The following is a 14,469-nucleotide window of genomic DNA, read 5'->3' as shown; positions in this document are numbered from 1 at the left end:
ACCAATTAAAACTTCTAAAATTGAACTGATAAAGACGATGCAGTCAGAAATTACTACATTTCTTTCCTCAGCCTTTGCCTGAATCGGAGTACAATGGGAATCAGGAATCAGTGGGATACAAAATAAACTATGGGAAGTCAGAGGGGAATGGGTCATCTCTGACCCACGTCATCCACGATCGGATTGAGCGGGAGTTCACCATCGAGGATCTGGAGGAGTGGACTGAGTACAGAGTGCAGGTGCAAGCGTACAACGCCATCGGCTCAGGACCCTGGAGTCCACAGGTCACTGGTCGCACCAGAGAATCCGGTGAGTTTGTTTACAAGAGAAACTCAAGGACCTGCAGGCGCTGGTTTACAAACAAAAACACAAAGTGCTGGAGTAACCCAGAGGGTCAGGCAGCATCTCTGGAGAACATGAACTGGTGATGTTTCGGATTTTTCTGCAAACTCTAGAGAAGTTCTGATTCTGAAGAAGGTTCCCGGCCTGAAACGTGGCCCATCCATATTTTTCAGAGATGCTGCCTGACCCGCTGAGTTACTCCAGCACTTTGCGTTTTGTTTTTAAGGTTGCTTACACGCTGGTGAACAACAATGGGCCTCATCTCAATTCCCACAACATTAAACTCGGTGCTATTGTGGGGAAAAAAGTTGCCAGTTTGCAGATCAATTCAAAATCAAGTTACATTTATCAAGAATTTTATTTCTTCAATACCCACTTCATTTGAATTAATTTTGTGACCGATCACCTTCTAACTTAATAACTAATAAAGGGGCACTAATATGAGTTTATTTGGAAGGTATTGTAAATATATTGAACTTTTTGTTTGTTATGTTATCTATGAGGACAGTGTTTACAGATCTGTTATGCTGCTGCAAGTAAGAATATTGTTCTGGTTTCAGTACATGACTCTTGACTAAAATGTATTAAATCAACTATTCTAAAAATTTGAAGAGTCACAAGCGCCCAACTTGCCCACATCGGCCAACATGGCCCATCTACACTAGTCCCAACTGCCTGCATTCGGCCTATATCCCTCTAAACCTGTCCTATCCATGCACCTGCCCAAACGTTTCTTAAATATTGTGATAGTCCCCGCCTCAACTACCTCCTCCAGCAGCTTGTTTCATACACCCCACCACCCTTTGTGTAAAAAAGTCACTCCTCGGGTTCCCATTAAATCTTTCCCCTCCTCACCTTAAACCTATGTCACCTGGTTCTCGATCTGAAGGTCTAGTTTGTAACCTTCGACAGGTGCTGGTAGTCTGTACCAGTGTGTACTGTCACAACAAACGCATTGATTGAAGTCAAACAGCCTGTGGTTTTCTGCCCAGCTGTGTAGACCAGAGCGCTCCAAGGTCAAAGATGGGGCAGTTTTGCACGACAGTTTCTGGCCCCACAGCCCAGCGGTTAAAGCACAGAACTGATGAACCTGAGCTTGTTCAACCATTTCACACCAGAGTCCAGAGTTCCCAGCTTTATTGCGTTCTCCTCCCTGAGCTGGTGATGTCTGGATCACTGGGAGCAGAAGCAGATGTCAGGGATGGCAATGTCGTCCTTCAAAGAGTGATGGAAACTTACACTTTAGAGTTTAGAAGATGTGATCTCATTGAAATGTGCAGAATTCTTAAGGGGCTTCTGGGGAGCAGTGGAATTGATGTTTACCCTTGCTGAGGGCATTTCTGTCCATATGTTGAAATATTTATGTCCAGATGTTTATGTCACATGATGAAAGAATGGATCAACTGGACTTGTATTCACTGGTATTTAGAAGGATGATAGGGGATTTTATAGAAACATAAAATTCATAAGGAATTGGGTGCAGGAAAAATGTTCCTGATGTTGGAGGAGTCCAGAACCAGGGGATACAGTTTAAGAATAAGGAATAGGCCATTTTGGACTGAGATGAGGAAAAACTTTTTCATCCAGAGAGTTGTGAATTTGTGGAATTTTCTGCCACAGAAGGCAATGGAGGCCAATTCACTGGATGTTTTCAAGAGAGAGCTAGATATACAGTAGATCTTAGGGCTACTGGAATCAAGGGATATGTGGAGAAAACAGGAACGGGGTACTGATTTTGGATGATTAGCCACGATCATCTTGAATGGCAGTGCTGGCTCGAAGGGTCGAATGGCCTACTCCTGCACCTATTTTCTATGTTTCTCTGTTTAGAACCCAGTGTCATAGCCTGTGGCCAACTCTGACTCACTGGAAACGATGTGGTGGATGGTTCTGGTGGCATAGAAAGTGGTTGACGATATCCAGCAACAGCAGCCTTGTGGTTTTGCATGCTTTTGCACAGACTAAATGGCCACCAAAGTGAAATCATCAGATTCCAAAATAAATGTGCAGAAATCTACCGCAGGTCATGGTGGCGCAGCGGTAGAGTTGCTGCCTTACAGCGAATGCAGCGCCGGAAACTCAGGTTCGATCCTGACTACGGGCGCCGTCTGTACAGAGTTTGTACGTTCTCCCCGTGACCTGCGTGGGTTTTCTCCGAGATCTTCGGTTTCCTCCCACACTCCAAAGACGTACATGTATGTAGGTTAATTGACTGGGTAATATGTAAAAATTGTCCCTAGTGTGTGTAGGATAGTGTTAATGTGCGGGGATCGCTGGGCGGCGCGGACTCGGTGGGCCGAAGGGCCTGTTTCCGCGCTGTATCTCTAAATCTAATTTTTTTTTTAATTACATTTAAATACTTAAAATAAACCAACACTAAACAATATATTAACTGTATGTAAAAATGAAGTAAATACGTTGATTTAACTAATTTGAAGTTAAACTAAGCACAATAACTTTTTTTTTAACAGTAATTAACTGAATGTAAAAATGAAGTGATTATGTTGATTTAAATAATTTTAAATTAAACTAAAGACCTAGATACCTACTTTCTTTTAATTGTTTCAGACCTCATTTCTGTGTCTTGCTGTATTGCCATGTGGCTGCCTCTGCTGTGATTATAACTTCAATTAGAAACTCATTGCTGGATTTGCTGGATGCGTGGCTCATACCTGGGATGTGTCGGGTTTGTATCTACTGGTGTTTAGATCGAGCGGTAACTTGTTTGAAAAGTGTCAGATTCAAAGGGGTCTTAACTGACGAGACATTAAAGGATATTTCCCTCTTGGGGGAACATTCGGAATGAGAGGTCACCACTAAAAATAGAAGGTTACAAATTTAAGAGGGAAATGAGAAATGTCTTGTCAGAAGGTCATGAGCTGTCAGAAATGTTTCCCTCCAAGGGCAGTGGATTTGAGTCTTTGAATATTCTTAAGGCAGAGATAGATCCTGGATGCTGACAGGATGATTGGTGAGGGGGTAGGAATGTGGAATGAGGTTACGGCCAGACCAGCCACAAAAGGCAGAGAAAGTTAGAGGTGCCAAGTGACCTTTCTGTTCTCATGTATTGTGCATCTCCCCATATGAGAACATCCTGGACATGTCACAATGAGCAACTGACAATACTTTCCAGGGCACTGTTTCCTCTCCACTGGTCTCCTGACATTCAAACGGTGGCCAAGGTTTTAACACACAATGTACCGACCTATTTTAAAAGATAGAGTGCATGTACAGTGAAAATTGTCACATGCATTGTGGAGGAACTCATCTAATTTTGAACAAGATTTTTTGTAAAAAAATTACTATTTTCTCAGACAGTTCACTTTCATGAAGTTCACCTGAGTTAAATGCTACCCCCCCCCCCCCCCCACCCCACCTCCCCACCTCACTACCAGCATTCTCCACCCCCCTCCACTGCCACAATGAGTCCGCGGAAGGGTCCCAACTGGAAGATCCATGGTCTCATAAGTCAAAGGAGCAGAATTAGGCCATTCAGCCCATCGAGCCTATTCCACCATTCAATCATGGCTGATCTAACGTATCTTTCACTCTCAACATTCTCCTGCCATATCCCCATAACTCTTGACACCCTTGCAAATCAAGGGTCAGCCGATGTCCACCTTAAAAAGACCAAAATTCTCCAGAGACGCTGCCTGACCCGCGGAGTTACTCCAGCATTTTGTCATCTATCTGTGATGCGTCGATGCATCCCGATATTATGTTTTCTACAATGCATCCATTGATGTTGGTAAGAGTTGTTGGAGATTTGCCAACATTCCTTATTCCCCTGGGGAAGCAGATACGTTGGTGCAATTTAGTTTACTTTAGTTTAGTTTAGTTTATAGTCATGTGTACCGAGATACAGTGAAAAGCTTGCCTGAGGCATCAATGTAGTTGGTCCAGGACAAATTGTCAGTGATATTTACACCCAAGGAACTTGAAGATCTCGACCATCTCCTCTTCGGCACAACCACCGTTTGTGGCAATGAATCCCACAGATTCACCACCCTCTAGCTAAAGAAATTCTTCCTCGTCTCCTTTCTAAAGTTACGTCCTTTTATTCTGAGGCTGTGCCCTCTGGTCCCAGACTCTCCCACTAGTGGAAACATCCTCTCCACATCCACTCTATCCAGGCCGTTCACTATTCAGTAGATTTCAATGAGATTCTCCTCATCTTTCTAAACACCAGTGAGTCCAGGCCCAGTGGCGTGAAACTTTCCTCAGACTTCACTGTAGACTCTACTTTAGAGATGCAGCATGGAAACAAGACCTTGGGCGCACTGAGTTCACGTTGACTCGCCATCACTCTGTACACTAGCACTATCCTGCACATGGAGGACAATTCACAAATCTTATCAAAACCAATTAACCTACAAACCAGTACATCTTTGGAATGTAGGAGGAAACTGGAGCACCCGGAGAAAACCCATGGGGTCACAGGGAGAACCCACAGACTCTGTACAGACAACACTCGTAGTCAGGATCCAACCCAGGTCTCTGGCACTGTGAGGAGGCAACTCTACTGCTGGCCACTGTGCCGCCCCTTCACCCTATCATCCCTGCCATCTTTTTTGTAAACTACCTCTGGACCCTCTCCAAACTCTGTTAGATCTCTAACTTTCAGCAGCTCTAATGAAAGGTCACTGAGATAAAACATGCCCCTTGTTTTTCTTCCCACTGCCAGACCTGCTGCCTGTGTTTAGTATCTGCAGATTTAATTTCAGACCACCAGCATTTGCGTACTTTCGGTGATTTGGAAAAATGTTCGAGTGTGTCCAAATTTTGAACATGGCTCCAATAAAGATCCTTGTTGGTTAGAAAACAAGATTGCACCTCACTGTGCTTGTGCATGTGACAATAAACTCGACTTGTCTTAAACTGCAGGAATCTTTCCTGAGGTTGGCAAGGTGCCACAGTGGACAGCCGCTGCCTTGCAGTGCCAGAGACCCTACTCCAGTCCTGACTATGGCCGTTGTCTGTATTGGGGTTTGCACGTTGTCCCAGTGACCACGATTTTGTTTTCTCCGGGTGCTCCGGTTTCCTCCCACACTCCAAGGACGTACAGGTTAATCGATTTTGGTAAAATTGTAAATTCTCCCTAGTGTGTAGGATAGAGATAGAGTAAGGGGTGATCGCTGGTCAGCATGAACTCAGTGGGCCGCAGGGGATGTTTTCCCGCACTGTATCTCTAAAGTCTAAAAGTCTGAAGTAAAGGATCTGCATGCACGAGCACTTCTCAACTGCCCCACCAGATGGCACAAATGAGCTCAGCAGGGAAGAGGAATTATTTACTAAGCAGCTACAGAGGAAAATTTAAAGTTGGAAATTTTACTTTTTTTACATCAACTTTGTGAACATTTCATGAATATTTTGAGGTTTGCGAAGTTTAACATTATGATTGTTAATAATCTTTAAAGTTAACATCATCATTGTTGGTAATTTGGAAGGTCATTGGTGGTTTGAAGTTTGAAACAATGTTCCTTTGTATCTTTTTGCCTGATTACTGAAATGTCCCCTCCCCCCCCCCCCCCCACTTCCAACAACACACAGGGGTCTGGCCTGATAAACTGGAGATTGTACCCAGGCCGGGAGTATCTGTTCGATAATCTGCGCCGTCTGAAATCTGGCATTTCACCCTAGGGTCAGAGTTCTTGCTCTCGATGTGGTCTGTGGTAAATGTGCTCCCATTCCCTGAAGCTTTGCAGCTGAAGGTCACGCAAGGTCATAACTGAGGTTGTTGTAGATTGGCCTTGTGCTTTCTGCAGAATCTGATCTGCACAGATTCTGATAGAAACTCAGTCATTGCAGGCCCTTGCTGAGGGTCAGTAACTGATTGTCGGTACCAGTTCAGTTACCGGTTCAGTTACCAGTTCAGTTACCAGGTCATTTGCCAGCTGGTAACTCCTCCCGGCTAGTTTCTCCAGCCGGCTGGCGTTGCAGGAAAGAGGCCCCTCTGTAACGGTGTCTGATTGTCTGCAGTGGTGCTGTGGGAGAGGCAGCCCTAGTCCTGCTGTCTGAACCTCACAAACCGAGTGTCGGAGGTTATGGGAAGAGGGCAGGAGAATGGGGTTAGGAGAGATAGATCAACCATGATTGAATGGCGGAGATAGACTTGATGGGCCGAATGGCCTTATTCTGGTCCTATCTCTTATGAAACCAGTCAAGTCCGTACGACTTCCAATTTAAGTACAAAACTGCTTCTTTATTTGTGGCGTTGTTTAAACACAATTAGAAACACGCTGTCCACAATAAAACAAAGCAGCTGGAAGCAATGATGTGAAAGGAAGTGATTAATATACAATATATAATAACACAGTGACAGAATCAGTGATTTTTATTGTGGCAGTACTCACTAGTACAGCGTACCGGCACCTTTGCAAAGTTAAACATTCGATATTCAACTTTTTAGAATTTCAATTTTTTATTTAAGGTGAGGGAGGGAAGATTTAATAGGAACCTGAGGGGCAGCTTTTTTGCACAGAGGGTGATGGGAAAATGGAATGAGCTGCCAGAGGAGGTAGTTGAGGCAGGTATTGTCATAACATTTAGGAGACTATTGGACAGGTAGGGCAGGATAGGTTTAGAGGGTTACGGGCAGGTGAGACTAGTGTAGATGGGGCATGTTGGTCGGCATAGACAAGTTGGGCCGAAGGGCCTTTTTCTACGCTGTATGACTCTATGACTAATATTTAAACTTTTATTGTTTTTATACTTTTTGAATATTAGTTTATTAAATTAGAAGTTGATGGGTCACAAATTCAAAACAGCAGAGGGAGGTATATTGATGGAATAACCGGAGATCGATGTGTTGGTTCCGTGCCTGAAGCCCTTGCTCTCGACACTGGGGTCGCTGGTTGAGGAGTGGCAGGCGAGACAAGGCAGGCAGCACAGTGACACAGCGGTAGAGTAGCTGCCTTACAGCGCCAGAGACACAGGTTCGATCCTGACTACAGGTCTGTATGGAGTTTGTATGTTCTCCCCGTGACCTGCGTGGGTTTTCTCCGAGATCTATGGTTTCCGCCCACACTCCAAAGACGTACAGGTCAATTGGCTTGGTATAATTGTAAAATATCTCTAGTGTGTGTCGAATAGTGTTAGCATGCAGGGATCGCTGGTCGGTGTGGACGCGGTGGGCCGCGGTGGGACCTGTTTCTGCGCTGTATCTCTAAACCAAACTAAACAAGTAACTGCAGCAATGGTAACTGACTGAGCTTTCACTGGGAAACTCGAAGTGAGCACTGACATCACTCCACCCAGTTCCACGTTCTCACTGCCAGTCACCACAATTGCCTAAATATTTTGTTTCTAAGTTTCTAACAATCCCATTGTACTTCAATGTAAATTGACTCTTTGAACATGCAACTTTCATTCTTAATTGAAACTAACAAATCAGTCATTACAAATTAAGCCCAACCACAGAACATGAGGCATCAGATCATTGCAGAAGCGGCCCAGCAACGAGAGACTAATCTCCTGAGCTATTCTCTACCTCAATAGAGACCCTTGGACTTCACTGGAATTTACCTTGCACTTCATGTTATCCCTTTATCATGTGGACGGCTTGATTGTAATCAAGTATAGTCTTTCCACTGGTTAGCACGCAACAAAAGCTTTTATTTGTACCTTGGTACACGTGACAATAAACTAAACTAAACTAAAACTCTTACTAAATGTCTCCCTTCAGAGTAGACATTCTACTGTGCTGTAGGGAGAGAAAAAGACAAAGTGCTGGAGTAACTCAGCGGGTCAGGCAGCATCTCTGGGGAGAAGGGATGGGTGACGTTTTGGGTCGAGACCCGACACATTTCTTCTGTTATAGATAGATGTTGGTGTCAATATGTTGCTATTGCATCATGTTCTACTACAAAACCCACGACACGGCATCAAAAAATCTAATGCTAGGATCACCTTTAAAGGAAGAGGGAGTCATAGCAAGGAACTGTAGATGCTGGTTTACCAAGGAAAGACACAACGTGCAGGAGTAACACGGTGGGTCAGGCAGCATTGCTGGAGAATAAGATAGGTGCCATTTCAGGTTGAGAAAAAGGGTCTCAACTAGAAACGTCACCTATTTAAAAGAAGAGATTTTGAGGAATGGATCGCAACATTGTGGGACTTTGGTAGCTGATGGCAAGTACAGTAATGTTGGCCAGGGTTGGAGCAGGGTCTGATGGTGGGAAGGGGCCACAGATGTGGGTGAGTAGTCTGAGAACAAGTCGGGGAGAGATTACGGGTGATTGAGACTCGACAAGAGTTGGCATTCGGGTAGTTTCATTTCGGAGGAGCTCACCATCAGCCTATCGAGCAATCGCATTACAATTTGGCAACAGACCAGTACATTAAATCCCAGAATTATTTTACTATTCCCGACACGATGCTACATCCATCTGCTAATTATTAGATTATGATGATATAAGGACAAATATTTTCGATTGAAGGTATAAAAAAAATCAAAGACGGTGACGAAAATATAATCAGCAGCTAATCTAAACCTGGAGCTATTTCTTTAAAGCCTATATATAGAATGATGCCAATGACGGAGTCATTATGAATTTAATTTCCTAATGGCTGATCTGGTAATGCTTGTCGACGTTAGCTGTGATTGCACATTCTTGGAAAAGACATGAAGAAATGGCTTATAATGTGAAGTTACTGTGTGTTGAATTACAGCTGGATTTAATGTGCATCAATCATTGAATTCCATTGAATTATAGCAGGAAGTAATGTTTAAATTAAATAAAACTCGTTAAGTAGCCTGTTAGGCCTCCTAGTTTCTGTGGAATTGGTTCTATTACTCATGTGTTTATATCTTTTACCAAATTCTGATGGAGTCAGGGGTAAACAGATTATCGTGTCAAAATATTGTGTCTTGAATGTGGTAACTTTGAGTGAATCTCCCACTGTGAGTCTCATGGATAAGGAGAGTCCGAGCGGTGTCTCTGGACAGCCCCTAGCGAAAGGAAGGGAGTGTTCGCATTGGTTTCCTATCCTGGTAGGTTTAGAGATTGGAGATCCAGCAATGGAAACAGGCCTTTCAGCCCACCGAGTCCACGCCGACCATCGATCACTCGTTCACACTAGTTCTATGTTATCCCACTTTCTCATTCAATCGCTGGATACCAGGAGCAATTTACAGAGGGCCAATTAACCGACAAACCTGCACGTCGTTGGGATGGGGAGGAAAGGGGAGAAGCCGGAGGAAACCCACAGGGTCACAGGGAGAACATGCAAACTCCACACAAACAGCACCTGAGGTCAGGATTGAACCTGGGTCTCTGACACTGTGCGGCAGTGGCTCTACCAGCTGTGCCACCGTGCCTTGGGTGTACCATGATTCTTTCTTCAAGCACATGCATGCTTTAGTTGGTTGAATAGTAAGAAGTATAACGGCCGCCATGGTCAGATGTCCTTTGAGCATTCACTCACTAACTTCCTCAGTGAAAGTCACCAGACGACATACTGGATAGCTGCTGTCTCTGAAATCAGACTATAACTGTGCAGGGAACAAACCTGATCACAACTCATCACCCACCATTACTTTTCGTAGTGTCGCTGCAAAACTTACTAATATCCACGAAGATGATTCAAACATGGACTAAAGGACAGTAAATAAACAGCTCAAGTTTTGACCCTAATATAGTATGGTTTAAGATTATTTAAAGTATTGCCACATAATTTATGCAGAATACACGGTGAAAAATTATGAAATGTGATCTGCTTCCCCACCTTGGTCTTGACCATAACTGTTTTGATTTCTGGGGTGACCTTATCGAGGTGTACAAGATCATGAAGGGCATGGATAAAGTGAACGCTCACAGTCTTTTTCCCAGGGTAGAGGTTTCTAAAACTAGAGGGTTTTGGTTTAAGGTGAGAGGGGAGAGATTTAAGAGGGACCTGAGTGGCAACTTTTTCACCAAGAGGGTAATCTGTATCTAGAATCAGCTGTCAGAGGAAGCTGTAGAAGTGGATAGAATTACAACTTTTGAAAGATATTTGGACAGATTTGTGGATTGGAATGGTTTAGAGGGATATGGGCCAAATGTAGGGAAATGGCTCTGGCCTAGTATGCCAGCTTGGTCAGCATGGATAAGGTGGGCCAAAGGGCCAAGGTTCATGCTGTACAGCTCCATGACTACAAATCTGTGAGATATTTGGTATCAAGGAACATTTCAAAGGGCATCATTACGACCTTTTCCACCGTGCTGTTAACTAGTGTTAATATTTAACGTTTTTCACTGGCACTCCAATGTTGTGAGCCCTGATGAAGCCAAGATCTTTTGGGAGGAGACATGATAGTCTATGAGATTAACCTAATGCGTTGTACTATTTAGATTGCTCCATTCATCAATATAACTTTGTATTATGTTATGTTGAGGTAGTAGTTGAAACCAGCTCAGGTGCAATGTAGAGGGACAAACAGAGCCAAGCCCTGACTTGTTCACCATGTTAGCCATTCAGCAGAGCCAGGTCATGACTCTGAACAGATAATCCTCAGGTGGGGTAATAAATCATAGAGATGCGTGGAACTGCAGGTGCTGGTTTACAAGAAAAGACACAAAGTGCTGGAGTAACTCAGCAAGAACATGGATACGTAACATTTCGGGTCAGGACCCTTTTTCAGACTGGGTCCCAGTCCAAAATGTCACCTATCTTTAGACTTTAGAGGTTCAAAATGGGAACAGGCCCTTCGGTCCACTAAGTCATGTCCAGCGATCATCCCGTACATTAGCACTATCCTACACACTAGGGACAATTATTATTTTTACCAAAGCCAATTACCCTACAAACCTGTATGCCTTTGGAGTGTGGGAGGAAACCAGAGCACACAGAGGAAACCCACATGGTCACAGAGAAAACGTACAAACTCCATAGAGACAGCCCCCGTAGCCAGGATTGAACCTGGGTCTCTGGTGGTGTGAGGCAGCAACTATACCCGCTACACCACTGTGCAACCCCAAGTTCTCCAGAGATGCTGCCTGACCTGCTGAGTTACTCCAGCACTTTGTCATTTATTGCAATGTATCAGTTGAATGAAGCCCTGAAGAATTGTAACATCCTGTTGCTCTCTCTATTCCTTTTCCCATGAAAGCTGATTGCGAATCAGGACAATGATGAACAGCTAATTACATTTGTTCAGTGGTATTGGTCGGCAGCCAAAACTGAAATTACTGTGTGGTCGATGAGTGAGCACCAGCCAAGAGGACTTTCCTCCCAGTGCAACTAACCTTTTTGAAAATGACCAATTAACTCCTCGATTCTGGGTCCCATCTGGGATGTTTGACAATTGCAGTGGCCACAGGCGCCACTGTCTGAGCGGGAACTTGTGGCCAGAAAGTAATCCTCAGGTTGTCCTCATCTGAACTCTGGGGGCTGTTTGGCCTTTGGTCGATAAATGCCAATGTTTCAGCCCCTCACTTCCCCTCATGTTTCCTCCCCTTGGCCCACTACGGATTCCCTGCACTTCCATGTGCCTGTCTAAAAGCCTCGTAAACATCACCATCATATTTGTCTCCACCACCTGGCAACGCGTTCCAAGTACCCACCAGCCTCTGTGTAAAAAAAAAAAGCCTCACACATCTCCATTAAACTGTCCCTTCTCACCTTATAAATAAATATGCCCTCTGGCATTGGACATTTCCACACTAGAAAAAAGTTCTGACTGTTTATCCTATCTGCAAGCAATACCCTCTCCTAATTTTAAACACTTCTATCAAGACTCCCCACAACCTCGGTCGTTCCAGAGAAAGCAATCCAAGTCTGTGAAACGTCTCCCTGCAGCTGAAACCCTCTAATCCAGGAAGCATTCTGGTAAACCTCCTCAGCACCCTCTCCAAAGCCTCCAGGTCCTTCCTGCAATGGGGCGTCCAGAAGTGCACGCCATACTCCCAATGCGGCAAAACTAAAGTCCTCTTAAGCTGCATCATGAGAGCTGTTTTTTAATAATATTCCACAAAATAATCAGTTCACTTTTAAAAACCATCCTGAAAAGATTTTTTTTGAAAACACGTACAAATAAACATGACTTTTTAACACTGCACGATATGACTAATTATTTCGATCTAAGATTTAATAAACAAAGGAAGTTCATGGGTCATCAACTTGTCAGTGCAGATTGGCCTTGCTGTGTTAGAAACATAGAAACACAGAAAAATAGGTGCAGGTGTCGGCCATTCGGCCCTTCGAACCAGCACCATCATTCAATATGATTATGGCTGATCATCTAAAATTAGTACCCCATTCCTAACATTTCCCTATATCCCTTGATTCCTTTAGCCTTAAGAGCTAAATCCAACTCTCTCTTGAAAATATCCAGTGAATTGGCCTCCACTGCCTTCTGTGGCAGAGAATTCCACAGATTCACAACTCTCTGGGTGAAAAAATGTTTCCTCATCTCAGTCCTAAATGGCCTACCCCTTATTCCTAAACTGTGACCCCTGGTTCTGGACTCCCCAACATCGGGAACATTTTTCTTGCATCTAGCCTGTCCAATCCTTTAAGAATTTTATACTGTATGTTTCTATAAGGTCCCCTCTCATCCTTCTAAATTCCAGTGAATACAAGCCCAGTCAACCCATTCTTTCATCACATGTCAGTCCCGCCATCCTTGGGAATTAACCTGCTGAACCTACGCTGCACTCCCTCAATAGCAATAATGTCCTTCCTCAAATTAACAGACCAAAATTGCACACAATACTCCAGGTGTGGTCTCACTAGGGCCCTGTCCAACTGCAGTAGGACCTCCTTGCTCCTAAACTCAAATCCTCTCGCAATGAAGGCCAACATGCCATTAGCTTTCTTCACTGCCTGCTGTACCTGCACGCTTACTTTCAGTGACTGATGTACAAGTACACCCAGGTCTCGTTGAACCTCCCCTTTTCCTAATCTGACACCATTCAGATAATAATCTGCCTTCCTGTTCTTGCCACCAAAGTGGATAACCTCACATTTATACACATTATACTGCATCTGCCATGCATCTGCCCACTCACCCAACCTATCCAAGTTACCCTGCAGCCTCATAGCATCCTCATCGCAGCTCACACTGCCACCCAGCTTTGTGTCATCTGCAAACTTGGAGAAGTCACATTTAATTCCCTTGTCTAAATCATTAATATATATTGTAAATAACTGGGATCCCAGCACCGAGCCTTGCAGCACCCCACTAGTCACTGACTGCTATTCTGAAAAGGACCCGTTAATTCCTACTCTTTGCTTCATGTGTTTCTTGGTCTAAGCCTTCCTCTCTCCCATCCAAGTTTATTTATCCACATCAGTGCTCTCTACCCCCCAAACCTTCTCTTGCCATTTTGCTTTTGTACAGATTGAATGGCGTAGTCATTTGCCAGCTGTTTTGAAACCTCTGTACCAAATAGTGCAATGATTTTTTAAGAACCAAGCAAATCAATAGTATGGATTCTAAAAAACAATGCCACAATTATAATCTCAGCCATGCAACAAGATCACATTATTCCCTCACATTTAAGCATCAGCTGCAGTCGCAAGTCTATCCGTTTGCTTCTATCTGAAACTGAACTCACGGCAACTTTTCCTTCTTTTTGAAGTTCACTATAGACACACATAAAGCTGAAGGCAATAAAGTGCCCTCGTATTTTGACAAAATATTAAAACAAGCAGTATCATTGATATGCTGAAAAATTTGTCAGTTGATACAGGGTGTTAAATTTTTAATGATTACTGCAATGTCGAATATCCTTCATTAGGATGCTAATGGCATCTTTACAGTATCTGTTGCAGGCATCATGTTTGCTTCTGTTTCAGAGCTTCAGATAATATAGATTACATATTAGTGTGGAGTTACTCATAATTGCTGGAACCCAATTTCTGTTAAACTTGGTTGTCAATGTTTTGCAAGTGAATGTGAATAACACGGTCAAAGTTTTGCAGAAAGTTGTGTTGTTTAAACCAACAATGAGCCGAGCGATGTGGGGTGGAGGGACACCAGGATAGATCTCTAGCTCAAACAGTATGAGAAAATAACTGCAGATGCTGGTACAAATCGATTTATTCACAAAATGCTGGAGTAACTCAGCAGGTCAGGCAGCATCTCGGGAGAGAAGGAATGGGTGACGTTTCGGGTCGAGACCCTTCTTCAGTCTGAATATTTTG

At 43.7% G+C, this 14,469-nt stretch overlaps 1 protein-coding gene across 4 annotated transcripts in view; it reads left to right on the top strand.

The window, feature by feature from the left end:
* Positions 1-14,469, top strand: part of sdk2b (sidekick cell adhesion molecule 2b) — a 599,240-nt gene that overhangs the window by 431,222 nt on the left and 153,549 nt on the right. For all 4 annotated transcript variants that reach the window (XM_078401132.1, XM_078401131.1, XM_078401133.1 and 1 more), the window contains exon 25: positions 72-309. In XM_078401132.1, the coding sequence (XP_078257258.1) occupies positions 72-309 (238 nt within the window). The remainder of the gene's footprint in view (positions 1-71; positions 310-14,469) is intronic.

The sequence above is a fragment of the Rhinoraja longicauda genome, chromosome 6 (genome assembly GCF_053455715.1).
Source record: "Rhinoraja longicauda isolate Sanriku21f chromosome 6, sRhiLon1.1, whole genome shotgun sequence".
In the NCBI taxonomy this organism is placed as follows: domain Eukaryota; kingdom Metazoa; phylum Chordata; class Chondrichthyes; order Rajiformes; family Arhynchobatidae; genus Rhinoraja; species Rhinoraja longicauda.
The sequence above is the reverse complement of the archived record's forward strand: the minus strand, read 5'-3'. Positions and strand labels throughout refer to the sequence as shown.